Source organism: Rhinatrema bivittatum, chromosome 1, assembly GCF_901001135.1.
Source record: "Rhinatrema bivittatum chromosome 1, aRhiBiv1.1, whole genome shotgun sequence".
NCBI lineage: Eukaryota > Metazoa > Chordata > Amphibia > Gymnophiona > Rhinatrematidae > Rhinatrema > Rhinatrema bivittatum.
The window spans coordinates 10982601-11008733 of record NC_042615.1 but is presented as its reverse complement, the minus strand read 5'-3'; the positions used below and the strand labels follow the sequence as shown (position 1 = coordinate 11008733).

Sequence of the window (26133 nt, the reverse complement as noted above, 5' to 3'; positions counted from 1 at the left end):
AGTAATCTGTACTTATTCATACCGATCTTTTTACCATTAAATATAGCATATATTTTGGATATAACACCCTTAATGGAAGAAGCATGTTGACAAAAGGTTTCAAACAAGGTGTTAGTTGTCCGTACCGACTTCCCCCTAGCTCCCTTATGAATAAAATAATAAACCCTGGCATACAGTACAAAGTCTATATCACCACTCGGATATAAGTCACTAAGTTGTTCCCTAGTTAAACAGGATCCCTGCTATATTACATGTCACAAGCGCTGAATTCCAGCTGCAAGCCAATGCTTGGATGCAATTGAACAGTCAGACACAGGCAATACAGTATTAGTAAATAAATGAGACATCAAAGAATGATTCTTAGGCCCCACCAATACAGATTTCCACCTGTGTCAAACCCGAAGGGTAGTGTGCAGCGCATATGCAAAGTGTTTGAGAACTCCCCATGTTAGGCGGGGCTGCCATGGCATAGCTGAGATTGGGAATGTGTCTAATAAATCTTGCTCTAAGCGTACCCATTGAGGAATATCATGTGTACGGTGAAGGGCTATGAGTGCCCAAAGCTGAGCAGCACAATAATACCACGTTAAGTTAGGTAGCTGTAGACCTTCCCTAATTTCAGATTGGAATAAAATGGCCCTTGCCACCCGGGGTGGCCGTTTGCACCAAATGAAGTCACAGATAATTTGCTGCCATTTTTTAAGTATAGACGTGGGAATGCTAATGGGGATGGTAGTGAAAAAAAATATAGAAATCGAGGAAGAACATTTTAATTATTGCCAGTCTCCCCAGCCATGAAAAAAAGTGTGCCTCATCCACTTTCCCAAATTTTCTTGAATGGATGCTAGTAGAGGTCTTTAATTTAAGTCAAACAATTGGTTCGTCTGGGGCCCTAGTCAAACCCCCAAATACTTAAGAGATGAGGTGGCCCACCTAAATGGGAAGAGTTGTCTGATTTCCTGTACCTCCTTGGGTGGTAAAGTTAGATTAAGTAGCTCCGACTTGTCAAAGTTAACCTTCATACCAGAAACTGAAGAGAATCCTCTCAGCTCCTCCATTACCCCTTGCAAGGATAACTTTAGTTCCGTGAGGGTAAACATAACAGTCGGCAAAAAGGGAAATCTTGGATTGGGTCGATCCACCCGGTACACCTCATATCTGCAACCCCTTGAATTCTAGAGGTAAAGGGTTCTAAAAATAGGGCAAATAATAACAGAGACAATGGACAGCCCTGTCTCATCCCCCTTTGTATTGCAAAGGAGGGCCCATAGCTACCGTTGGCCTTTACCCTGGCAAATGGCTGTTTAAACAGCTTCCGTATCCAAGCTAAGAAAGGCTCTCCAAAGCCTATGGTCTGTAATATCTTAAAGAGAAACGCCCAATGAACTAGATCGAACGCTTTTTCAGCATCCAATGCAAGTAACACTGCGGGTATTTTGTCTTGATTGACTAAATCAATAATGTCCACTATTCTATGGACATCGTTCGCCGCTAAGTGGCCTGGTACAAAGCTTACCTGATCGCAGTCTATCTGGGCAAGAAGAACCCCATTCAGCCTAGTTGCTAAAATTCTGGCCAGGATTTTCAAATCTATGTTTATCAGGGAAATCGGGCGATAAGAACTGCATTTGGAGGGATCTCGACTAGGTTTAGCCAGGACTGTAATGCCTGCTGTGTTTGACTCTTTAGTGAAGGAGGCTTCCCCCAGCAAGGAGTTAAATGCTGTCAAAGGGCCTACTAATGATGAGGCAAACTTACGATAATAGGTGCCAGTATACCCGTCCAATCCTGGGCCTTTCCAGGTTTTAATTTTTTTTAATAGCAGCTAGCACTTCGTCGGGTTCAATGGGCTTGTATAGAAATTCTATGTGCTACAGTAAGTGCTGGTAATTGTACCGTCTGCAAGTAGTCATCAATTTCTCCTTCTTTAATAGAGGAATCCAGGGAGTAAAGCTGGGAGTAAAAATCACTGAAGGAGTTGCGAATTCCCTCTGATGTGGTAATCATTTGTCCCAGATCACCTTGAATTTTGGCCACCACCGTTTGGGCTTGGGCAGATCGGAGTTGCTTGGCTAAGTATTTTCCCGCCTTATTACCCCCATCAAAAGATTGTTGTTTCAATAACATGAGATGGTAACTGACAGCAGCGTCTTCTAATGAAGACGTAGCTGGTCCTTAACCCTCAAAATTTTGATAAATCGTCCCCGAGTTGGTTCGGCTATGAGATTGTCTTAATGTCGACAGTTCTAATAACCACGCTTTACGCTGGCTCTCTCGTTCTTTATTGCAATGGGCGGCCCGGGCAATACATTCACCCCTTGCCACCACTTTGGAGCATTCCCACATCTTTAAAGGAGACATACCCTCTGTTTGGTTTTCTTTAAAATAATCCTTTAAAAGGGTCTCTACCTGCTTAGCAAAGGCAGAGTCTTTAATCAAACTCTCGTTAAGACGCCACGGGCGATACCCCGATGCTATGTCCTTAAAGTAGCACTCCACCCAAACTGGGGCATGGTCTGACTACGTTATATTGTCAATGTCCATATGTTGGACCACATTTTGTAGAGACATTGAGATAAAGAAATGGTCAAGCCTGGTGTAAGTACCATATGAGTTAGAGAAAAAAAAAGTGTATGAGCGAGAGGTAGGGTGTCTAGCTCTCCATATATCAGTTATACACCAGTCATCCATATAGATTTGCCACTGTCTGCGTGTTTGTGGGTCAGACGTTTTCCCACAGCTAGAGTCCAGAGATGGGTTTTGTACAAAATTAAAATCGTCTTCCAGGACAAGATCTCTCTCCAAATGTTTCTGCAGAAGGTCATTAAGAGTAGCAATAAAAGAGGTTTGTTGAGTATTGGAGAAATATACATTAAGCAAGGTTATAATATGTTTACCTACTTTAATTTTAACAAGAACATACCTGCCCTTCGGGTCATAAACATTAGATTGTACATGAAGAACTAAGGTCGCCGCAAACAAAATACCCACTCCAGCATATTTGTGGTCCTTTGAGCTAGCTGCCCAGTGAGTTAAAGGAAATTTTGGAAATTGCAAAAATCGTTCATGATGCTTCCGCACATGCGTTTCCTGGACAAATATAATACCAGCATGTTGTCTTTGGAGCACCCTCTTAAGTAACAACCGCTTTCTGGGTGTATTGAGCCCTTTAACATTTAGGGAAAGTAATTTAGCCGCCATTTATCCCATCAATATAAAATCACAGAATTCTCCTGCATGCGTATGGTTCCCTAGCATGACAGATAACCTTAACAATGCCATCCCGATTATAGAATCACATGCCCTCCCTATCTGTTCCCAAGCTATGTGTCTCCCCCATATGAAAATAATAAAGAAACTATGAAATCCGGTGTGGCCCCCAAAAAAATCCTGTAGCATCTCTGCACCTCCCTGCAGAATCTTCCTCCTCTGGAGGTTTGCAGCCACCCATGCGATACGTACCTTCCAACACACTTGTTCCCCCCCATGCCCTATGCAGCAAAATATTTGCTAAATTGAACAATAACCCAATTTATTGAGAACACTCTGTGACCCCCCCTTCCTCTTATAACTCAGACCGTAAACCTGACATCTGTGCTGTCACTGAGACATGGCTTAAAGACAAAGATATCGTACTCATCAACCGACTCCCTACCTCCTCCTACGAGATATTCTCTATCCCCAGACCTAAAAAAAGAGGAGGCCTCCTTCTTGCAGCCAAGAAACACCTTAACCTCAAATCCATCCACATATCACCCCCCTCCCAAGCTTGAAATAGGCCTCTTCAGATCAGCTGAACTACAAATCTGTTTGGTATACGCCCCTCCCGCTTTCCTTGAATCCAACCCCTCACCCCTTATCGAATTCATTGTTGAATGGATTAATTCCGATATCCCCTCCATTATCCTCAGAGATTTTAATCTCCACGCAGACTCCCCATCCCCCTCCTCATCATGTGAAACCTTCATCACGTCTCTCCACGCCATAGGCTTCAATCAGATCATACCCTCTCCCACACACAAAGCAGGTCACACACTTGACCTGATGTTCATCAACTCTGACGTCCTTGCCATCTCCACCCCCACCTGCACCCCAGTTCCTTGGTCAGACCACTACATCATCGAAGGCCTTCGCTCCACCAACGCACCAGCACCACATCGCCCACCGCACTACCATAATTTCCAGAAAATCCTGCCCCAGTTACGAGCTAGCTGCTGCTTTTACAACCGCCCTACCCAATCTAGTCTGCTCTGATCCTGACTCAGCATTAGCTTCCTGGAACAATATTACAGGAGACATCACCAACAAACTTTGCCCTATGTCCAAGCGAGTCATAAACACCACCTCCAAACCCACAAAGCCATGGTACTCAGCAGAGCTTAAGCTCCTAAAAAATAACCTCAGGCAAAAAGAGCGAAAATGGCGTAAGGACCCATCCCCACAACACTCCTCCAGCTACAAAACGGCGCTACATAACTACAGACTTACAACCCTAAAACACAAACGAGACTTCTATGCTAAGAAAATACATGATTATAGATTCAACCCCAAAGCGCTATTCTCCTATGTCTCTGGCCTTACCAAACCTACCCCTCTCTTTCTTTACTTAATTCTGACACAGCTTCCAAATGTGAAGAACTTGCTACCTACTTCCAGAGTAAAATCGCAAACCTCCTCTCAAGTTTCCCCCTCTACCCCAACCCTTCCCTCACCGCCTGCCCCCTCCCACTCTGCAATGAACGCTCTTGATCTCACTTCCTCCAAAGAAATTGAAAACACACTCAAAAAACTTAAACCTGCCTCCCAACCCAGTGACACCATTCCCCCCAAAGCCCTCCTGGCCATCCCCAACTCCATAGCTAGTGCTATAGCTGACATTATCAACTGTTCACTCTCACATGGTACCGTTCCTGACGCACTCAAGCATGCAGTAGTCTTAAAGAAGCCCTCCCTAGACCCGAAAGACCCTGCCAACTTCCGCCCTATTTCTAACCTCCCTCTTATCGCTAAACTAATGGAAAGAGTTGTTAATACACAACTCGGAGTATCTAGAAAATCATGAGATCCTTCATGCCTCTCAGTTCAGCTTCCGGAAACTTTCAACACGGAATCCTTACTCCTCACCCTATCTGACCACCTCCTTAGAGGCATGGGCCAAGGTCACAACTACCTCCTCGCCCTCCTAGATATCTCATCGGCCTTCGACACCATCAGCCATAATCACCTCCTTGCCCGCCTAGAAAACATTGGCATCTTTGGCCTTGCCCTCGCCTGGTTCAAATCTTACCTCTCGAACAGAAAGTTCTCTGTTAAGATAGGAGACTCCATATCCGTTTCTCATACTCTGAAGCAAGAAGTCCCTCAAGGCTCATCACTTTCCTCTACCCTACCCCACTATGCCAGCTCCTCAATGATCTCAAACTAAAGTTTGAGATCATTAAAGAGAGAGATGTGGATCAACAGTGGACCAATCTAAAAGGAGCAATTACCAAGGCAACTAATCTATATGTTAGAAAAGTAAAGAAAAGCAAAAGAAAAATGAAACCTATCTGGTTCTCAAAGGAGGTGGCTGACAAAATAAAGGCTAAAAGAACAGCGTTCAAGAAACATAAAAAATCCCAAAAGGAGGAGCACAAAGAAGAATATCTGGTAGAACTGAGGGAGACAAAAATTAATCAAGATGGCAAAAAGTCAAGCGGAAGAGAGGATTGCCAAGGAGGTAAAGAGTGGTAACAAAACATTTTTCAGATACATCAGTGAAAAGAGACAAGTTCAAAGTGGTATATTGAAATTGAAAGGTGGAAAGGATCAATGTGTGCAGAGAGACGAAGAAATGGCAGAAATATTAAATGAATACTTCAGTTCTGTGTTCACTAAAGAGGACCCTGGAGAAGGACCGTCACTAGTTAACAAGAAACTGGAGGGGAATGGAGTAGATGTAACTCCATTTACAGTAGAAAATGTATGGGAAGAGCTGGTGAAACTGAAAGTGGACAAAGCCATGGGGCCTGATGAAGTTCATCCCAGAATACTGAGGGAGCTCAGAGATGTGCTGGCGGGTCCACTGTGTGACCTGTTCAATAGATCCCTAGAAACGGGAGTGGTGCCGAGTGATTGGAGGAGAGCGGTGGTGGTCCCGCTTCACAAGAGTGGGAACAGAGAAGAGGCTGGTAACTACAGACCGGTTAGCCTCACTTCGGTGGTGGGAAAAGTAATGGAGTCACTGTTGAAAGAGAGAATAGTGAACTATCTACAGTCGGGAGAATTGCTGGACCAGAGGCAGCATGGATTCACCATTGGAAGATCCTATCAGACAAATCTGATTGACTTTTTTGACTGGGTAACCAAGGAATTGGATCAAGGAAGAGCACTCTATGTCATCTACTTGGATTTCAGCAAAGCTTTTGACACTGTCCCGCACAGGAGACTGGTGAATAAAATGAGAAGCTTAGGAGTGAGTGCCGAGGTGATGGCCTGGATTGCAAACTGGTTGACGGTCAGAAGACAATGTGTGATGGTAAATGGAACTCTCTCTGAAGAGAGAGCGGTTTTAAGCGGTGTATTGCAGGGATCGGTGTTGGGACCGGTCCTATTCAATATCTTTGTGAGCGACATTGCGGAAGGGATAGAAGGTAAGGTATGTCTTTTTGCGGATGACACTAAGATTTGCAACAGAGTGGACACACCGGAAGGAGTGGAGAGAATGAGACGGGATTTAAGGAAGCTGGAAGAGTGGTCGAAGATATGGCAGCCAAGAAGTGCAGAGTCATGCATATGGGGAGTGGAAATCTGAATGAACTGTATTCGATGGGGGGAGAAAGGCTGATGTGCACAGAGCAGGAGAGAGACCTTGGGGTGATGGTGTCTAATGATCTGAAGTCGGCGAAACAATGTGACAAGGCGATAGCTAAAGCCAGAAGAATGCTGGGCTGCATAGAGAGAGGAATATCGAGTAAGAAAAGGGAAGTGATTATCCCCTTGTACAGGTCCTTGGTGAGACCTCACCTGGAGTATTGTGTTCAGTTCTGGAGACCGTATCTCCAAAGGCACAGAGACAAGACGGAGGCAGTCCAGAGAAGGGCGACCAAAAAGGTGGAAGGTCTTCATCAAATGACTTATGAGGAGAGATTGAAGAATCTAAATATGTACACCCTGGAGTAAAGGAGGAGCAGAGGTGATATGATACAGATTTTCAGATACTTGAAAGGTTTTAATGATCCAAAGACAACGACAAACCTTTTCCGTAGGAAAAAAATCAGCAGAACCAGGGGGTCACGATTTAAAGCTCCAGGGAGGAAGATTCAGAACCAATGTCAGAAAGTATTTCTTCACGAAGAGGGTGGTAGATGCCTGGAATGCCCTTCCGGAGGAAGTAGTGAAGACCAGAACTGTGAAGGACTTCAAAGGGGCATGGGATAAACACTGTAGATCCATAAAGTCAAGAGGCCGTCAATGAAGAGTGGGTGGCTCGCCAGAATGACGGCTACTGCCTGGAGATAATACCCTTATTCAATAAACATACACATAGTTACTGTGACTCCAACATCGCTCTAAGCTTCAACAGCAAGAGGAAATGTGGAAAAAAGGATTTGCACTCACAAAGCGGGGAGTAGCTGGCTTGTTACGGCGGTTACTACCCCAAACCAAATAAGCCTGATACTTCACTTTCAATGCATATCCAGCATAGCTCTCTGCTTCAACGGCAGGGAAGAAGAAAAACTGATACTTCACGCATATCCAGCACAGCTCTCTGCTTCAACGGCAGGGGAGAATAAAAACTGATACTTCACGCATATGCAGCATAGCTCTCTGCTTCAACGGCAGGAGAGAAGAAAAACTGATACTTCACGCATATCCAGCACAGCTCCCTGCTTCAACGGCAGGGGAGAAGAAAAACAACCAATAAGGGCTGAATAACATAGTCTGGGTAAAACAAATAAGCATGGGTGTAGCTTGCTATTGCGGCGGTTACTACCCCTACTACCCCTAACTAATCAAGCTTGATATTTCACTTGGATGCAGCTCCATCACTGCTCTCTACATTAATGGTGGGGGTGGAAGGGAAATAGAACCAAAGAGCTAAGAGAAACAGATAAGAATGAGAAAAAAAATGTGTGAAGCTTGCTGGGCAGACTGAATGGGCCTTTTTTTTTTTTTTTTTTTATTTTGCAAATTTCCATTAATACATTTATCAAGTATAATGTTTAAAGAAAAACAGGATATACATAATTATTAAATTTTACATTCAGTTAGTTATCCTGAAAAATATAAGAACCAAAAAGCAAGTATAATCAAAATATAACTTCTCTTTACATATTTAGAATTACCAAAGTATTCCTGTGTACAAAACAATTGTAGGGGATCCAAAAATTCAAAGGAGCACTTATTACCATAAGGATATACACCATATATATAGTGAGATTTAGCAGAAACAAAACATTAAACCAACTGTTGGGAAGTTATAGTTGCTTGCACAGTTCCTTGACTACGTCGGGTTTCCAGGAATTTCTCCAGTTGCTCTGGATCAAAATAAGAATATTTTACACCATCTACGCGCATAGCGCACTTACAAGGGAATCTGATCATAATTTGTATCCCTAATGTTCTGGCTTGATTTGCCAAAACCAAACATTTTTTACGTCTTGTCTGGGTTTCCCTAGAGACATCCGGATAAATCCATAGTCTTTGACCCAGATAAAGGGAGGTACGATTTTGCAAATACAATTTTAGCAAGTCATCCCTCTCAGAGGGTGACTTAAATTTTACTAATAAAGTACCTCTTCTTTCAATCTGAGATATATAAGAAGATTCAATCAAATCAGTTACATTCAATGATTCTCCTTCCACTGGTTGATTTTCCATTTCTCCAACATTTTTCCAGGAAACAAAATAAGCTGATGTTATCTTAGGTAATGCTTCTGTAGATAATTGTAATACATCTTGGAAATAGTTCTTCAATTGTTCTCTTGGAGAAACTAACCTGCACTTGGGAAAATTTATAACTCTAAGGTTATTATATCTCTGCAGATTTTCCAGGTTTTCCACCTTCTTGCTTAGAAGTGTTTCTCCTTTTATTATTGCAGCTTGTACTTGTTTAATTTGATTAATCTCTTTATCCAGTGTCTCTATGGTCTCAGTATGTTGAGATATCACAGGGTTGACATTATAAAACGCTGTTTGTAATTCTTTTATAGATGTAGTTAGATTTAATACATTATTTTGTAGAGCAGATATCGCTTGCCACAGTGTCTCCATTGTAACAACCTTTGGTTTCTCAAACTTAGTATAAGGTAATATGGTTACCGTTTGCACTGGAGAATCTGCCTGGAAATCCGGAGTCTTTCGGGGCTGTGTTTTCTTCCCACCCGAAGCGGCCATTTCTTCACCGCTGCGGTTTCGAGCGTCCTCGATTTCGCCCTCCATCAAAGGCGAGGAAGTTAACAGTCCTCGCGCTGTTTTCACCGCCGAAATCTCTTCCACTGATCTCTCCCCGATCGGGCTTATCGCAGACAACGCCATCCGTTGCTGGGACCGGCCAGGATCAGTGGCTTCTTCGGCGCTTGGTGGTTTAGGCACAGTTGGAGCCCTGGGACTGAGCGTGACTTCTCCCATGAGCGTTGGCGCTTGCTCCTCACCTAGCGCTCTCACGGGACTCTCCAGGGTTGGACATTCTGCTTGTGGATAGAAACCCTCTATCGTTGTTTGAATAAGAGAGGGTCGCGATGGGGTCGGGGCATCCTCTCTGACCCTTCCTTTACGTTTCGTATGGGGCATCGCACTCTGCTAGACCCCAAAAACGACGACAAATAATTTTACAATGCAAACGGATCAGGAGCTCCTTTCTCCACTCCTCTCACATCAGCGCCATCTTGGATCCCTCTGCTGGATGGGCCTTTTGGTCTTCTTCTGCCGTCATTTCTATGTTTCTATAAGTTCTTTCTTTATGCTGACGATGTTCGGATCATTATACCTGTCCACAACTCCATCTCTGATGCTTTAAACCATTGGGAAAGCTGTCTTGCAGCCATCAATTCCCTGCTCACCAACCTCCAACTGGCACTCAACACCAACAAAACCGAACTGCTACTTATCTCCTCCCACTCTCCTCCTCTGCCCCACTGCCTAATACCCCAAGCTCTACAACACCACAGCACAATCATCTGTAAGAGATCTTGGAGTCATCCTTGATCAACAATTAAACATGAAGAAATACGTTAACTCCATTCTCAAAGAAGGCTTTTTCAAGCTTAACATCCTGAAAAAATTGAAACCTCTATTACACACCCAAGATTTCCGTACAGTAATCCAAACCACTATCCCCACCAAATTAGACTACTGTAACGCTCTTTTCCTTGGTCTTCCCTACTCTACAATAAAACCGCTACTGCTGCAGATGCTGCAAAATGCAACAGTACGAATCCTCTCTAACACCCCCATCCTCAAAGAGTTACACTGGCTCCCGATCCTCTCCCGCATCCACTCAAAACTCTGACCATTGTACACAAATCCCTCCATGTTCACAACTCCAACTGGCTCGACCTGCACTTTAACCTCTACCACTCCACTAGACCTACCAGAATCACCAATAAAGGCACCCTACTTGTACCCTCACTTAAAACAGCCCGCTTCTCCTCCACTCGTGTCCGCACCTTCTCAATTGCTGGCCCGTCCCCCTATCCTGCGTCTCAAACCCTGCTCCATCAAATTTAAAAAGAAGTTAAAAACCTGGTTATTTAAACGTGCCTACCCTGATTAGTATCTCCACCCACCTCTCTCCCAGGTATTGCTATAGTATGATTCTGCCTTCTTTGTTAAGATCACTCAAAGTTACCTCTTTGTTATATTTAACCTCTCCTTCTATGCTGCTCTCAAGTTTTCCCCCTCCCAGTTCATCTTCCCTGTTAACATGTAATTTCAGCCCTTTTGTTCAAATGTGAACCGGTATGATGTCCCCACTAATACCGGTATATAAAAGCTGTTAAATAAACAGCAAGAAAATTAACTGGTATAGACAAACCCTCTTCGTGATGGACCTTAAGTTCAATTATATGGACGCGCCATTTTGGCGTATTTCAGTCCCAAAGGTTGATGAATTTAATCTGGAGGTTGCTATGCTTCATCCATGATTCGGTGTTGCGGATCTTCGGGTATCGGTTGTCGACGAAGCCTCTTTCCACCCTTGTCTGCCCGTTGCCATCTAGGTGCGTTGTCCATCTTCTGCTGGGCCGGCGCTGATCTGTTAGCCTGAAATGTAGCTGGGATTTGTGCCCTGTTGAAGGCCTCAACTGCCTCTTTGATAGTGGTGATTTTATAGCCAATGCCTTGGACTTGAAAAGTTAGCCCAAAAGGGTAAGTCCAGCGGTATTTTATGTTCTTTTCCCGCAATTGAGCTGTTACTTCCTGGAGATCAAATCTTTTCTTTAAAGTAACCGGGGAGAGGTCCTGATATATGGATAAGTTAAGGTTATTCCATTTTATGTCTTTCAGCTGGCGGGAAATAGAATGCACGCAGTCTTTAACAGGGAAGCTTGTAAAACACAGCACCTTGTCCCTTGGTCTTTGATCCCTTCTGGGGCCGAGGGCGCGATGTGCCCGCTCAAATTTAATCTCAGCTGGCAAGGAAGTGTGCTCCTGGTCACCCTCACTTCCCTGCTAAGTATAATTGCATATTTGAGTTGCTACGTCGCTCACCTCAGCATACTCAGGGCTTTCTGGGACTCCCTGTATGCGAAGATTATTTCGCCTGCACCGGTTTTCAAGGTCTTCCACCTTGTTTTGTAGTTCCTGAATATCAGAGGTAGAAGTTGCTTGCTGGTTAGTCAGCGAATTAATAGCATCACCATGTCCATCAATGTGATTCTCAGTGTCATCTACTCTGTTCCCGAGGGCTGCAAGGTCCTCTTTTAAATCGGCGACTGACGCCATTATTTCTGACCTGTGCTGCTTTAAGTCGGCTCTGAGCTCGATGAACCATTGCTGGGCTTCATCTCTAGTTTGGAGCGACAGCCTGGCAGAGTCGTCCATCGGTTCTATGGAACTTAAGGGTTCCGTCATTACTCTGGCCTCCCTCACCTCGGCACCCGCAGTCTCGGTGCCATCTTGACCTGACTCCGGAGGATTTTTCTCGTATGAAAATTGCTGCAAATCTGTGGTTTTCCTCTTGGAAGTCATTTGGGGCGCGTATAAAAGCATGCCTCTTGTCTCCGGGGTCCTGTCCACCAAGGTTGTTAATTTTTTAAGCGTTTCTGTGGGTTGTAGGGCTGGAGAGGAATCGGAGCTGAGCCTTTACATGTCCGCACGCAGACGCCGACAGCGCCCTTCTGCTATATCTTTTTTGAGATATGATGTCCAGTAGTGCACACAATACTCAAGATGAGGTCACACCATGGAGTGATACAGAGGCATTATAATATTCTTTGTTTTATTCTTCAATCCTTTTCTATTAATCCCTAGCATTCTATTTGCTTTCTTGGCAGCAGCTGCACACTGAGCAGATTTCAACATTATCAGACGCCTCAATCCTTTTTCTGACTGCTGACTCCTAATGTGGAACCTTGCAATGTGTAGCTATAATTTGGGTTACTCTTCCCCTAAGTGCATTACTTTGCTCTTGTCTACATTAAATTTCATTTGCCATTTGCATACCCAGTCTCCCAGTTTTGCAATGTCCTCTTGCAATTTCTCACAATCCTCTTGTGATTTAACAACTTTGAATAATTTGGTGTCATCGACAAATTTGATCACCTCACTTGTTGTTCCCATCTCCAGGTCATTTATAAATATATTAAAAAGCATCGGTCTCAGAACAGATCCCTGGGGCACTCCACTATTTACCTTTCTTCATTATGGAAATTTACCATTTTGTTCTACTCTGTTTTCTGTCTTTTAACCAGATTGCCATCCACAATAGGACACTGATCCTTACCCCAGGAGTACATGTAGATGGCAGGTAAGTGTTGGTATTCGGGGAGGGGTTTGTTTATGTGAGGAAATGTGGGAGGCATATAAGTGTGAAGGGTGATGAGTGGTGGGTGTCTGGGTGTAGGAATATGTGGGTAATGAGAATCTGTAGGAATCCATGTGTGGTGAATGAGTATAAGGGAAGTGTTTATGTGGGGTCAAGAGGTGGGTAAGAGGATAGCAGGTAAATGGGGTTGTATGGGGAGCTGAAGTGCATAGGGGTAAGGAGTATATTTATTTATTTAACTTTTATTTACCGACATTTGTGAAGCACATCATGCCGGTTTACAGTGAACTTAAAGGAGGAAAATTACAAAAAAACAATAAAAACAATAAAACAATAAAAACAATAATACAGTAAAACAGGGGGGGAGGGGGGAAAAGAAGAAGAGGGAGAGTGGGAGAGGGAGGGGACAGGGATGGGATCGGAGAGGCAGTAAAGATTGAGAACAATAGATGAACTATATACAGTTGAAAATATGTACAATAACAATCAACTTATGTATTACTAAGATGGTGCTCTAAAAGACCAGCAATGTTTTATCAATTTGACGTTGTTCTCTTCAATATAAAGAGGTTAGGGTCGCGTGGAGGAATAAGGGAAAGTATGGTGGGGTGTAGAGGGCAGAGGAAGGATAGGACAGAGGGGGGCAAGTGAGTAGGTCGAGTATGGTGGAGCTGAGTAAGGGAGGGAGCTTATGTTTGGTTTGCATCGGAGTAAGCCTGTCGGAAAAGCCATGTCTTGACTCCTTTCTTGAATTTGTGAAGTGATGGCTCTAGGCGGAGGAGGGTGGGGAGGGAGTTCCAAAGGGTAGGACCAGCGATAGTGAAAGCCCTCTCTCTGGTAAGTGATAAATGCGCAGATTTGAGGGATGGGGTGTGGAGAGTGCCTGTATGGGCGGTTCTTGTGGGGCGGTCAGAGGAACGGTAATGAGGCATTTCATCTAGCCAGGTGTAATTGTGCTTATGTAAGGAGCTGTGAAGGATGGTGAGAGTCTTGTATTGTGAGCGGAAGGAGATGGCCAGCCAATGTAGGTCCTTTAGGATAGGGGTGATGTGGTCCCTTTTACGAGTGCTGGTTATGATTCTGGCCATGGAATTTTGTAGAATTTGAAGGGGTTTGATTTATTTATTTTTAATTTTTATAGACCGAAGTTCTTGTAGGAACTACAAATCAATCCGGTTTACATACAACTTTTAAATGCCCAAAAAGAGTAGTGGGCTTTACATAGAACAGTTGAACAATAAAACAGGTAACAATAGAACAATAATAATGATGGAACAAATAGAATAGATAACCAATTAAACATAGTAATAAATATTATATAGAAAATAAATATAAAAAAGAGATAGAGTAAATGGAGTGTGAGTACAGTATAAATACAAAGATGAAAGAGCTCAAAAATTAAGGTACAGTTGAAAAAAAATCGTAATAGGAAAAACAGTGAGATAACCCATGATTTGGGTTAAAAGACTTGATTAGGTAGCATTAGATGTCTGGGAAGGCTTGACGGAAAAGCCATGTTTTTAGCTTTTTTTTGAACTCCTGATGACTTGGTTCTAGTCTTAGATCTGGGGGGAGCGCATTCCATTGGTGGGTGCCTCCTGAAGATAGTGCTCTTTTGCTGAGTGATGATTTTACCTGTGGGGCTTGCAATGTGCCTTTGTATGCGCTTCTAATTGATCTGGATGAAGTATGAGGTTGGAGTTGGGTGCTTAACATGATCGGAGCAAGATTGTATGTTGCTTTGTGAATAATTGTGAGCACTTTATAGAGGATCCTGTGGTTAATAGGAAGCCAATGTAGGTTACGAAGGATTGGAGTGATGTGATCTCTTTTATTAGAGTTTGTAAGTATTCTGGTAGCGGCGTTTTGAACCATTTGTAAGGGTTTGATGGTATTTGAGGGTAGACCGAGAAGGAGGGAGTTGCAATAATCGAGCTTAGATAGTATGATGGATTGAAGTACTAGCCGGAAGTCAGAGAAGTGAAGGAGGGGTTTTAGCTTTCTGAGGACTTGCAGTTTGTAAAAGCAGTCCTTTGCGGTATTGTTTACAAACTTTTTTAGGTTTAGATTGTTGTCTAGCCAGGCTCCAAGATCCCTGACGTCTGGTGAGAACTTGCTAATTGAGTTTGGTTGAGAGGAGCTTGAAGAGATGGTGAGGGGATCTTGGGAGATAATGAGCATTTCGGTTGTGGTGGTGGCAGGCAGGCCTAGTAGAAGGGAGTTGCAGTAGTCTAGTTTGGTGAGCATAGTGGTCTGTATGACTGTGCGGAAATCGTGGGTGTGGAGGAGGGGTTGAGTTTTTTAAGGATGTTTAGTTTATAGAAACCTCCCTTTAGGAGTGCTTTGATGTGGGGTTTAAAGTTTAAGTATTGGTCTATAAACACACCTAGGTCTCTTACAAAAAGGGGCTGAGAGTGGGCCGTGGTATTATTCTGGAGAGTGTTCTGTAGTGTGGGGAGTGTGTAACGGTCAGGCTGATTAGAGATGACGAGTATTTCAGTTTTTGATGTATTTAGAGCTAGGTGGAGTTTAGATAGCAAGGCGTCTATAGTGGCGAGGCAGGATTCCCAGCGTTGTAGGGGTTCATTTATGGATTTTTGAAACGGGATGAGAATCTGCACGTCATCCGCATATAGGAAACATTTCAGGCCTAGGTCGGAGAGAAGGTGGCATAGTGGTAAGAGATAAATATTAAAGAGGGTGGAGGATGATGAGGATTCTTGGGGGACACCTTGAGTGATAGGGATGTGTGAGGATTCGTATTTGTCAATTTTTACTAGGTATTCTCTGTGTGTGAGGTAGGGGGAGAGCCATGAAAGGGCTGTGTCAGTAATACCTATTTCTGCCAAACGGGTCATTAATATTTGGTGGTTGACTGTGTCATAGGCAGCTGAAATGTCTAGTAGGGCGAGTAAGTACGAATTTCCATGGTCCATACCTTTAAGTATGGTATCTGTCATGGCCAGTAATAGCTTTAATAGAGCTGAATCGGCTAATGTGTTTGTGGGTGGCAATTAAGTGAGTATTAGAAGATGGAATTTACGTTAGGGATCTGTTTCAGGGAAGCAGCGTGGTATGTGCATATGTAAGTGTGGAGGTGTGAGGGTTTGGTGGGTGTGTAGGAATGTGTGGTGCATATGTGGGAAGAATAGCGATCAGATGAATAGAAGTATGTAGTGGTATGTATGTTGTGTTTTTAGAGCAGTGCGAGTATATAGCTTTGGAACTGTGGAAAGAGGTAGCTTTACAAGTGCTTTTGGTGCCATCCTTCATAAGCTGCTTCATGTTTTTTCCCTGTCTGCCTGTGTTGCTAGGGGTCAAAGTGCCGGAAGGGTGAAGGAGATGGAGGAAGCACTTTTGGAATGGAGTGGTGGTTAGCAGTGTTTCTCTTTTTTTTTTTTTTTTTTTTTTTTTAGGAGGGTCAGTTTTCTGAAAATACTGACCTAATATTTCTGGTTTTTGAACTCATCTGAGATATTTTCTTACTGCACGTCAATTTTATTTTTATTTTATTTATATTCCATTTTTTCAGGTATTTCAAAGCAGATTGCATTTCGATATTGTAGGTATTCAAGTTTGTACCTGAGGCAATGGAAGGTGAAGTGACGTGCCCAAGGTCACAAGGAACAGCCTTGGGATTTGAACCTCTAGGTTACTTTCATTTTTGGAGCATTATTGTGTCTACGGATGGACTGCAATTCCTTTTATACTTGTTTGCAATTTAAGTTTTGTAACTGCTAGTCCAGGTCTCTTAGGGTCACAAGAGAGAAACAGCAGGGTAGACTTTCTAATATATTTAATTTTGCTGATGTAAAAAGATAGTGCTCTTTTACAATCTAAGGTATGTATAGCCGATTCAGCTCTATTAAAGCTGAGGTCTAGGAAAGAAGGTACAGAATAGAATACATTAAAATGGAAATCAGACTTACAGAAGAAACTTAGGATGTGTATGGAAAATTATTCCTTATTTTATGTAAGGAAAGTAAGTTATCAATGCTTGAAGTTAACACTATTCTAACAGATCCCTGGAACAAGAAATCCACAAGTACTTAAGGTAACAACTATTTACGGGCTCAACAGGTAGTCTCATCAAATGAGTGAATACCTCATTAAGATCCCAGGAAAGTACAGGTTGTAGAAGTTTTCTACAAGTTTGAAAGATTTTAATTCATATAGTATAATTGTTTTTAACTTTTTATCTGATCAAACAAATTTTATAAGTCAGAAAGTTCTCAATAACCAAAAAACATTCCAAATATAAAAAAGAAAACTATGAAATACATTCATATACAAATCAATTGGAAATAAGGAAATATTGAAAACATTGAGCCCAAGAATTTATATAATCTTTAATGCTGGTCAACCTTACACAGACCTTAACAGCTAGTGGCCAACTCTGTTTGCTAGAAAACCTTCAAACTGACTAGGCTCATAAGACATCTGTTGCCACTCCACTTAACGTGATATTTAAAGGGAAAAAGTAGAGCAAATGTAGCACCCAGAGCTAAAACCCTCTGTCGTATCATAAGAAAATTTGCATCTTTGTTGAGTGGCTGTAGTAACATTAGGAAAAAAGATATTTTATCACCTAAAATTATACAAGACTTAGTACAAAAATACATTTTTAAAGTCCACTTTTTTCAAGGTTCCAAAACAAACTACTAACAAGGTTACAAAAGTCAACTTCCAGCTGAGAATTCTACAAAAGGGCAGTTAAATTCAGCAGACAGTGTGGATTTTCGAATACAGTTATTACTACTACTAGAACTTCATCTTTAATTTTGTCTGGAAGATAAAATACCTTAGAAATAGGTGGAAAAGATTCCAAAGTATTTTTTAAAAGTTTCCAGATAGCAGCTTTTCAGCAATTCAAGGGAAATATTAATCCACTGTCAAAATTGAGAAATCTTAAATTAAATCTCTTTGAATTATCTAGATTTATGAATTGATGACAGGCCCATTCCTTATCTATGATCAGACACACTAGACATTGTTGCATTTCCTTATATTGTGTAGTCAAAAGATTAATTTTATCATAAAAGTTGAAATTTTGTTCATGAAAACTTGTTTTTGAAGAGCTGATTCTTATTAAGATACTACAAAGTCAATTTTCCCAGAAAATGGGCTGCCCATTCCCATAATAGTAGACCACAGAGTCCATAGGGAGCAGGTTTTATGTCAGAAGCCATAGCCATAGTCAATGGGGATGAATTAGTAATATCACCAGGGTTACCTTGACCAATGTGACTAAACCCTAGGAGATCTTCCCATTACAAGGAGGAACAACAACCTCTTTGGATAACAAATTCCCATTTCCAACCTGGGATATTTCTTGAAGCCTTGGAGGCGTCCGAGCATCAGCGTTTAAGGAAATAGAATCTCCATTAACAGCGGCACTAAAAGTGCCTAGCTGAACAGCCCTGAGATGTTGATCATTCTTGGGGATCAAAAAACTAAAGATGGCTGGCTGAGGTAGAGGAGCAGCAAAAGGGCTGAATGGGAGAAACCTAAGAATTCCTTTCCTCTTTTTCCCCATATAGCTGTCACCAAAAGAAATCAGATGAAAGAGATGAGAGACTTACATGCCCTGAGACTTCAAATCGATGGCAGAAATTCTCAAGGGGTGCGTCCCTTCGGCACACAACTTTAGGAGGACATAGTGCAGGTACAAATATTTTACAGGCTGCTTCAGGTGTTGCCCCATGACGTCACACAGTTGCATTCCGGAAGGGAAAAGCAAAACAGCCAAGCGGATATACATAAAAAGGACTCCTCTCGTGTTAACCCCCAAATAAAATCGCTGTAGGCCCAGCTGTTTTATAGGTTGATTCAGGTGCTGCCTGATGACGTCACACAGCGGCATTCCGGAAAGGAAGAGAAACCTTTAAGCAGGTATAAATGAAAACATTTTTTCCTGTGCAGACCTCCATAGAATTTTAGCTTTTTTTTTTTTTTTTTTAAATCAGAACAAAAATTTAGAGTTTGCCCAAATTTTTATTTATTCAAAGACATATTCCACTAACTCCAAACTAGTGAATTTATAAAGTTTGTGTCAACTAAACATATATAATTGCTTCAGTAATTCAAGATAGCTATATTCATTTATTTCAGTGTTTCAAAATTGGCCCAACAGATCATTAACAAATGTGTTAATTCACAGTATTGCAGGCCAACACCTAGATGAATAAGGATCAACTTTCTGATCTTAATATAATTAGGAAATAAAGTTTGTTTTGCTCACCACACTGATAAGCAATCAAAAATTGAAGCAAAGCCGTACAGTTTTTGAAATGATATTTTAATGTCCATGTGCTAGTCAGTAATATCTGGCAGCCTCTGGGCTCAGAATGGATATCAGGTCAACATGTATCCTTAGACACAGGAAAGGATGCAACAGCTTTTGTGTAAGAAACTCTGCGGTAGAGATAATGGTCCTTATGCTTTTCAAGTAGACTGGCACAGTCAATGAACAGAGCTGAAGGCCAAGAACAGCTTCCTTGTCTATCTACTACACCAGGCCAAAATGTTGGGGTTTCTTCCCACTCTCCAGTTGATGGAGGCAGAGGTTTGTTTTTGGTTTTTTTTTTTAATATGACATCAATACTACTACTTTTACCATGTGTGGAATCATATGTCAATATTCTGTGTCTTCAGCTGATGAAAAGACTTTCTGATGGTGAAGCAAAAATTCCTTTAGTTATTTGATATGTGTTTAGTTTTATTTCTTTTAATATAGTCACATGCAAAAGAGTCTAGCTCCGGGCCATGCTTCTCCCTAAAGAAACATAGAAATGATGGCAGAAGAAGACCAAATGGCCCATCTAGTCTGCCCAGCAAGCTACGCACTTTATCCATTTTTTCCCCTTTTTTTTCTCTCCCACCTGTTACTATTGGCTTCCAGTACCCTCCGGCCCTAATTCCCCTCCACCCCACCACCAATTTAGAGAGCAGCGCCGTATCTGCACCCAAGTGAACGTCCAGCTCAATTAGGGGTAGCAACTGCTGTAACAAGTAGGCCACACCCTTACCCCATACTCTTACCCACCCCTGTTTTTATTTTTTATTTTATTTTTTTTTGGAGATAGCAGCCCTCCATCCTTCCGCTCCGTGAAGGTGGAACACCAACTACTGGCCACTGGCATCCCGCTCAGTGAATGCCTCTGTGGCTACTGCCGCTCCGTGCAGTGTTTGAATGCCTCTGTGGCAACTGCCGCTCCGTGCAGTGTTTGAATGCCTCCTCTTTATTCACGCCCTCTAGACTTGATGGATCCACAGTTTATCCCACGCCCCTTTGAAGTCGTTCACAGTTTTAGACTTTACCACTTCCTCCGGAAGGGCATTCCAGGCATCCACCACCCTTTCCATGAAGAAATACTTCCTGACATTGGTTCTTAGTCTTCCTCCCTGGAGCCTCAGCTCGTGACCTCTGGTTCTACTGATTTTTTCCTGACGGAAAGGTTTTTCAAGTATCTTAAAGTCTGAATCATATCACCCCCTGCTCCTCCTTTCCTCCAGGGAGTACATATTTAGATTGTTCAATCCCTCCTCGTATGTCATCCGATGAAGACCCTCCACCTTCCTGGTCGCCCTTCTCTGTACCGCCTCCATCTTGTCCTTGTCTCTTTGTAGATACGGTCTCCAGAACTGAACACAGTACTCCAGGTGAGGCCTCACCAAGGACCTGTACAAAGGGATAATCACTTCCCTTTTCTTACTCGATATTCCTCTCTCTATGCAGCCCAGCGCCTTGTCGCATTGTTTCGCAGACTTCATATCGTTAGACACTATCACCCCAAGGTCTCTCTCCTGCTTCGTGCACATCAGCCCTTCTTCCCCCATCGAATATAGTTCATTCGGATTTCCACTCCCCATATGCATGACTCTGCACTTCTTGGCATTGAATCTCAGCTGCCATATCTTCGACCACTCTTCCAGTTTCCTTAAATCCCGTCTCATTCTCTCCACTCCTTCCGGCGTGTCCACTCTATTGCAGATCTTAGTGTCATCCGCAAAAAGACAAACCTTACCTTCTATCCCGTCCGCAATGTCGCTCACAAATATATTGAACAGGACCGGTCCCAACACTGATCCTTGTGGTACACCACTTAAAACCTCCCTCTCTTCAGAGACAGCTCCATTTACCATCACACATTGTCTTCTGTCCGTCAACCAGTTTGCAATCCAGGTCACCACCTCGGCACTCACTCCTAAGCTTCTCATTTTATTCACCAGTCTCCTGTGTGGGACCGTAAAAAAAGCTTTGCTGAAATCCAAGTAGATGACATCGAGTGCTCTTCCTCGATCCAATTCCTTGGTTACCCAGTCAAAAAAGTCAATCAGATTTGTCTGACAGGATCTTCCCCTGGTGAATCCATGCTGCCTCTGGTCCAGCAATTCTCCCGACTGTAGATAGTTCACTATTCTCTCTTTCAGCAGTGACTCCATTACTTTTCCCACCACTGAAGTGAGGCTAACCGGTCTGTAGTTACCAGCCTCCTCTCTGTTCCCACTCTTGTGAAGCGGAACCACCACTGCTCTTCTTCAATCACTCGGCACCACTCCCGTTTCTAGGGATCTATTGAACAGGTCACACAGCGGACCCGCCAGCACATCTCTGAGCTCCCTCAGTATCCTGGGATGAACCTCATCAGGTCCCATGGCTTTGTCTACTTTCAGTTTCCCCAGCTCTTCCCATACATTTTCTTCTGTAAATGGAGTTACATCTACTCCACTCCCCTCCAGTATCTTGTTAACTAGGGACGGTCCTTCTCCAGGGTCCTCCTTCATGAACACAGAACAGAAGTATTCGTTTAATATTTCTGCCATTTCTTCGTCTCTCTCCACACATTGATCCTTTCCACCTTTCAATTTCACTATACTACTTTGAACTTTTCTCTTTTCACTGATGTATCTGAAAAATTGTCACCTCTCTTTACTTCCTTGGCAATCCTCTCTTCCGCTTGACTTTTTGCTCTCTTGATTAATTTCTTCGTCTCCCTCAGTTCTACCAGATATTCTTCTTTGTGCTCCTCTTTTTGGGATCTTTTGTATTTCTTGAACGCTGTTCTTTTAGCCTTTATTTTGTCAGCCACCTCCTTTGCGAACCAGATAGGTTTCATTTTTCTTTTTCTTTTCTTTACTTTTCTAACATATAGATTAGTTGACTTGGCAATTGCTCCTTTTAGATTGGTCCACTGTTGATCCACGTCTCTCATATTCTCCCAGCCTTTTAGTTCTTCCTCCAGGTACTTCCCCATTTCATCAAAGTTTGTGTTTTTGAACTGCAGAACTCGGGTTTTTGTGCTTCTTTTCCGTATCTTTTTTGTGATATTAAACCATACCGTCTGATGATCACTGCTGCTGAGGTGGGCGCCCACCTGGACGTCTGAGACATTATCTCCATTAGTGAGCACTAAATCGAGTATAGCTCCTTTTGTGAAGCAAGCCCCCTTCCTGATAGCAGACGTTTAGGGAGACAGTGCACATTCTGCGGCTAGTCTCACTCAGAAGATTCTCTATGCACTTTACTTAGCGTCAGCAGAGTACCTTGAGAGAACTATTTTCTGAGTCTTGCCACAGCACTGCTTAACAGAAAGCTCATTTAATAATAAATAAAAAACAAAAATGGCTGTACTTGCTCAGACCTTCCGCAAAAGCAAGATCCCTGTGATCTTTACTATCCAGCCCGGACATTAAAACTTTTTAAAAGCAGCGGTAAAAGATTAATTCTGAGCAAAAAGAAAAATATGTTTATTTGTAGTTACAATGTTTTATAAGAGCCACGGGTAAAAAGGGGACAAATGAAAAACTAAAGTAGCACAGATTTCTAAAATAGGATCAAAGGACAATCTGGCTATTAAGAATATGAATCCACCCTCACCTGCTATAGAGGGAGGATCAAGCTTGTACATAAGAAATTGCCATGCTGGGTCAGACCAAGGGTCCATCAAGCCCAGCATCTTGTTTCCAACTGAGGCCAAAACAGGCCACAAGAACCTGGCAATTACCCAAACACCAAGAAGATCCCATGCTACTGATGCAATTAATAGCAGTTAATGGACTTCTCCAAAACTTATCTAAACTTTTTTTGAACCCAGCTACACTAACTGCTCTAAACACATCCTCTGGCAACAAATTCCAGAGCTTAATTGTGCATTGAGTGAAAAAGAATTTTCTCCAATTTGTCTTAAATGTGCTACTTGCTAACTTCATGAAACAGCCATTTTTAAAACTGCTTGATCCAACCTTGCGGCAAAGAAGTCACTTTTAAGTAAGGAAAATTAATTATTTTTTTACCTTCCTGGTCCCAACACTCAGCGTGCTGCCACATGACTCAAGGCTTAATCCATCAAGCGGTTTTTCCTCATATTTTCTCAAATTCATGCATTAGAAATATAATGCATTTCAAATGCAGAGAAAGAGGATGAATTTATTTTAGAAATAGATATACTTTTTGGAGTTTATAAGGGGAATTGATTCATTTGAGGAAGAAGAAATGTTTTCCGATTCAGAAGAAGATTCCATAATACACCTATTTCATAAGAAGTAAATTTCAACCTTCATTTCTCAGGTCAATTTATCCCGAAGAAAGAGATCCCAGTATGGGACCCATAATTAAGAGCTACAGAAAGTCATCTTTTGTTTTCCCTCTCAGTTCAGAAATTGAGAAGTTGATAGTGTCCAAACGGGAGTCTCTAGATTCAGGCTTAAAGCAAATAAAGTATTTCTCTAAGTTGTATCTGCTCCCAATAGATCAAGAGTTCTTGTTCCAAATTTCAAAGGTGGACGCTTTAGTCTTGGCTGTGTTCAGAACTACTATTCTAGTAGGAGGAGCCTCATTAAAAGATCTTCAGAATAAAAAAAAGTTGAAGCAATTTTGAAACATTTTTTCCTCAATTAGCCCATCCATTAAAGATAGAGTTTAAGTTATGAGTCCCTGAATCCAGCTTCCACAGAGAAAAGAGTCTGCAAGACTGGAATCAGCAGCAGCTTACCTGGCAAACAGTATGTATGGCCTTTTAAGATCTTCCTTACGCTCTCTCATCAGTGGGTACCAGGTGACATTCTTTGGCTCATATAACTGGGCAGCGGATTTCTGTTAAAAAATGTATCTTTGTAAATTACCTTTCAAAGGTAGGATGTTATTCAGCAAGGAACTGGAGAAATTAATAAAGACTTTGGAAGATTCTCGACCTCAGCAATTTCCAGAAGATAGAGGTGCAAGTTAGCCTGTAGGTCTTACAGACCTCACATTCAATATCAGGACTATAGAAGATTCCATCCTCCAAGTCAAGTGACATCTCAATTTCTCATGTCAATGGGAAAAATGCAGTCCTTTTGGGGAGCTAGAAAACCAAAATCTGATTCAACAAGGTCCATAACCTCAGCAAGTATAAAACAGTGATGGGCTATGATCTACTCTTTGATTTAGATCTGCAAAACTATTTCAAAGAGTGGATCCATGTAATGTTGGATCATTGGGTATTAGTGAAAAAAAAATTATGCTTTCGAGTTAGCACATCCAGTGAAGGAGAAATTCGTGGAGTCACCATGTGTGAATCCCACAAAAAATATTGCAGTTCAAGCAATGCTGGACAAGGGGCTGCAACTTCAAGCAATTTGCCCAGTGCCTTAACAAGAGCAAGGGCTCAAATCTTATTCAATATATTTCATCATACCAAAGGAGGACAGTACATATCGCCCAATTTTGGATTTAAAAGAGGTGAACAAGAGTTTGTACATCCTATGGTTTCATATGGAAACTCTCATTGTTACTTTGTCAGTAAGGAAAGGAAAATTCTTGACATCTCTAGAACTCAAAAAGGTGTATAAGGGAAATGCATCAGAAATATATCTCTACCTCTGCATAATAGGAAGCACTATCAATTCAGAGTACTCCCTTTGCTTTATAGCAACAGCACCAAGGATTGTAATGGTAGCAGTGGCCCAGAAAAGAAGGAAGATTGGTTCATCGATACTTGGATGATTGATTCATTAGAGCAATTTCTCTTCAAGATGGTTTAAAAGTCACAGTCAGAGTGTTGGAGACTAGGTTGAATAGTAAATTATTCAAAAACAATCTTCAGCGAATTCAAACAGAATTTTTAGGGGCCCAATTCAAAAATAGGGTAGGAAAACTATTTTTCAGAGAAAAGAAGAGAAGATTATTGGCCAGGTGAAAGATTAGTCAATTTGGTTGCCTGAAGAAAAACTTTTAAGATCAATGGCAGCAGCTACAGATTTAGCTCCCAGCAACAAGATTATGAATGTCGTCTCTCCCTTCCATTCTCAGAGCCTCCGCTAGTGGCCAGACAAGGTAAATCTTTCAAGGGGAAGGATATTTCTAGACCTACCTTCATGGGTAGTAGTAGAAATGGATGCAAGTGCAGTAGGCTGAAGAGCATACTGTTAAAATCAGTATATCCAAGGTCTCTGAACTCAATCGGAGGTCTCTTGGGCAATCGCCAGATTAGAGACAAGAGCTATACAACTGGTGCACATCATTTCCAGTCATAATTGAAAGCAAAGGCAGTAAGAATTCTTTGCGACAATGCAACAACTATAGCTTACATAAACAAGGAAGAATGCATTCTCAAGGTATCTCAGAAGAGAAGGACCAACCATTTCTATGGGTGGAGGCCAATTTGCAACAACAAATTTCTGCATTACATATTGCAAGAAAAAAGAATGTGAAAGCAAACTAAGGGGAAATCTTCTAGACCCAGGAGAATGGGAGCTGTGTAACAAATAGTTTCTATTAGTAGTATAAAAATGAAGCATGCCACAAATAGATTTAATGGCAATACACAACAATGCCAACGTGAAACCGTTCTTCAGCCGAGCAAAGAAATCGTATCCAAGGGGACAGATGCACTAGTACAGGTTTGGCCAATTGCAGGGTTAATGAATGTTTTCCCTCTGTGGTCACTCATAGGGTGCATTGCTCGAAAGGTGGAGATGGAAAAGGCACAATTAATAGTAGCTGCCCCAGATTGGTCAAGATGACCTTGGCATGCAGACCTGAAGAGACTGAGCATAGATTATCCTCTTCTGTTAACAGAAGTCCAGAGTCTACTACACGAGGACTCTGATGGAAGATCCTGTTCCATTTGTTTTACAGCATTGCTCTTGAAAGGAAAAAGTTGTTAAAAAAAAAAAAAGACACC

The 26133-nt window shown here is 42.1% G+C and overlaps 1 protein-coding gene across 8 annotated transcripts in view; it reads right to left on the bottom strand.

Moving 5' to 3' along the window:
• ADAD1 (adenosine deaminase domain containing 1) overlaps positions 1–26133 on the bottom strand; it is a 551435-nt gene that overhangs the window by 13940 nt on the left and 511362 nt on the right. For 6 of the 8 annotated variants that reach the window (XM_029586923.1, XM_029586984.1, XM_029586949.1 and 3 more), the window contains one exon: positions 23962–24062. The exons of the other annotated variants lie outside the window; for them this stretch is intronic. In XM_029586923.1, the coding sequence (XP_029442783.1) occupies positions 23962–24062 (101 nt within the window). The remainder of the gene's footprint in view (positions 1–23961; positions 24063–26133) is intronic. 8 annotated transcript variants of the gene reach the window in all.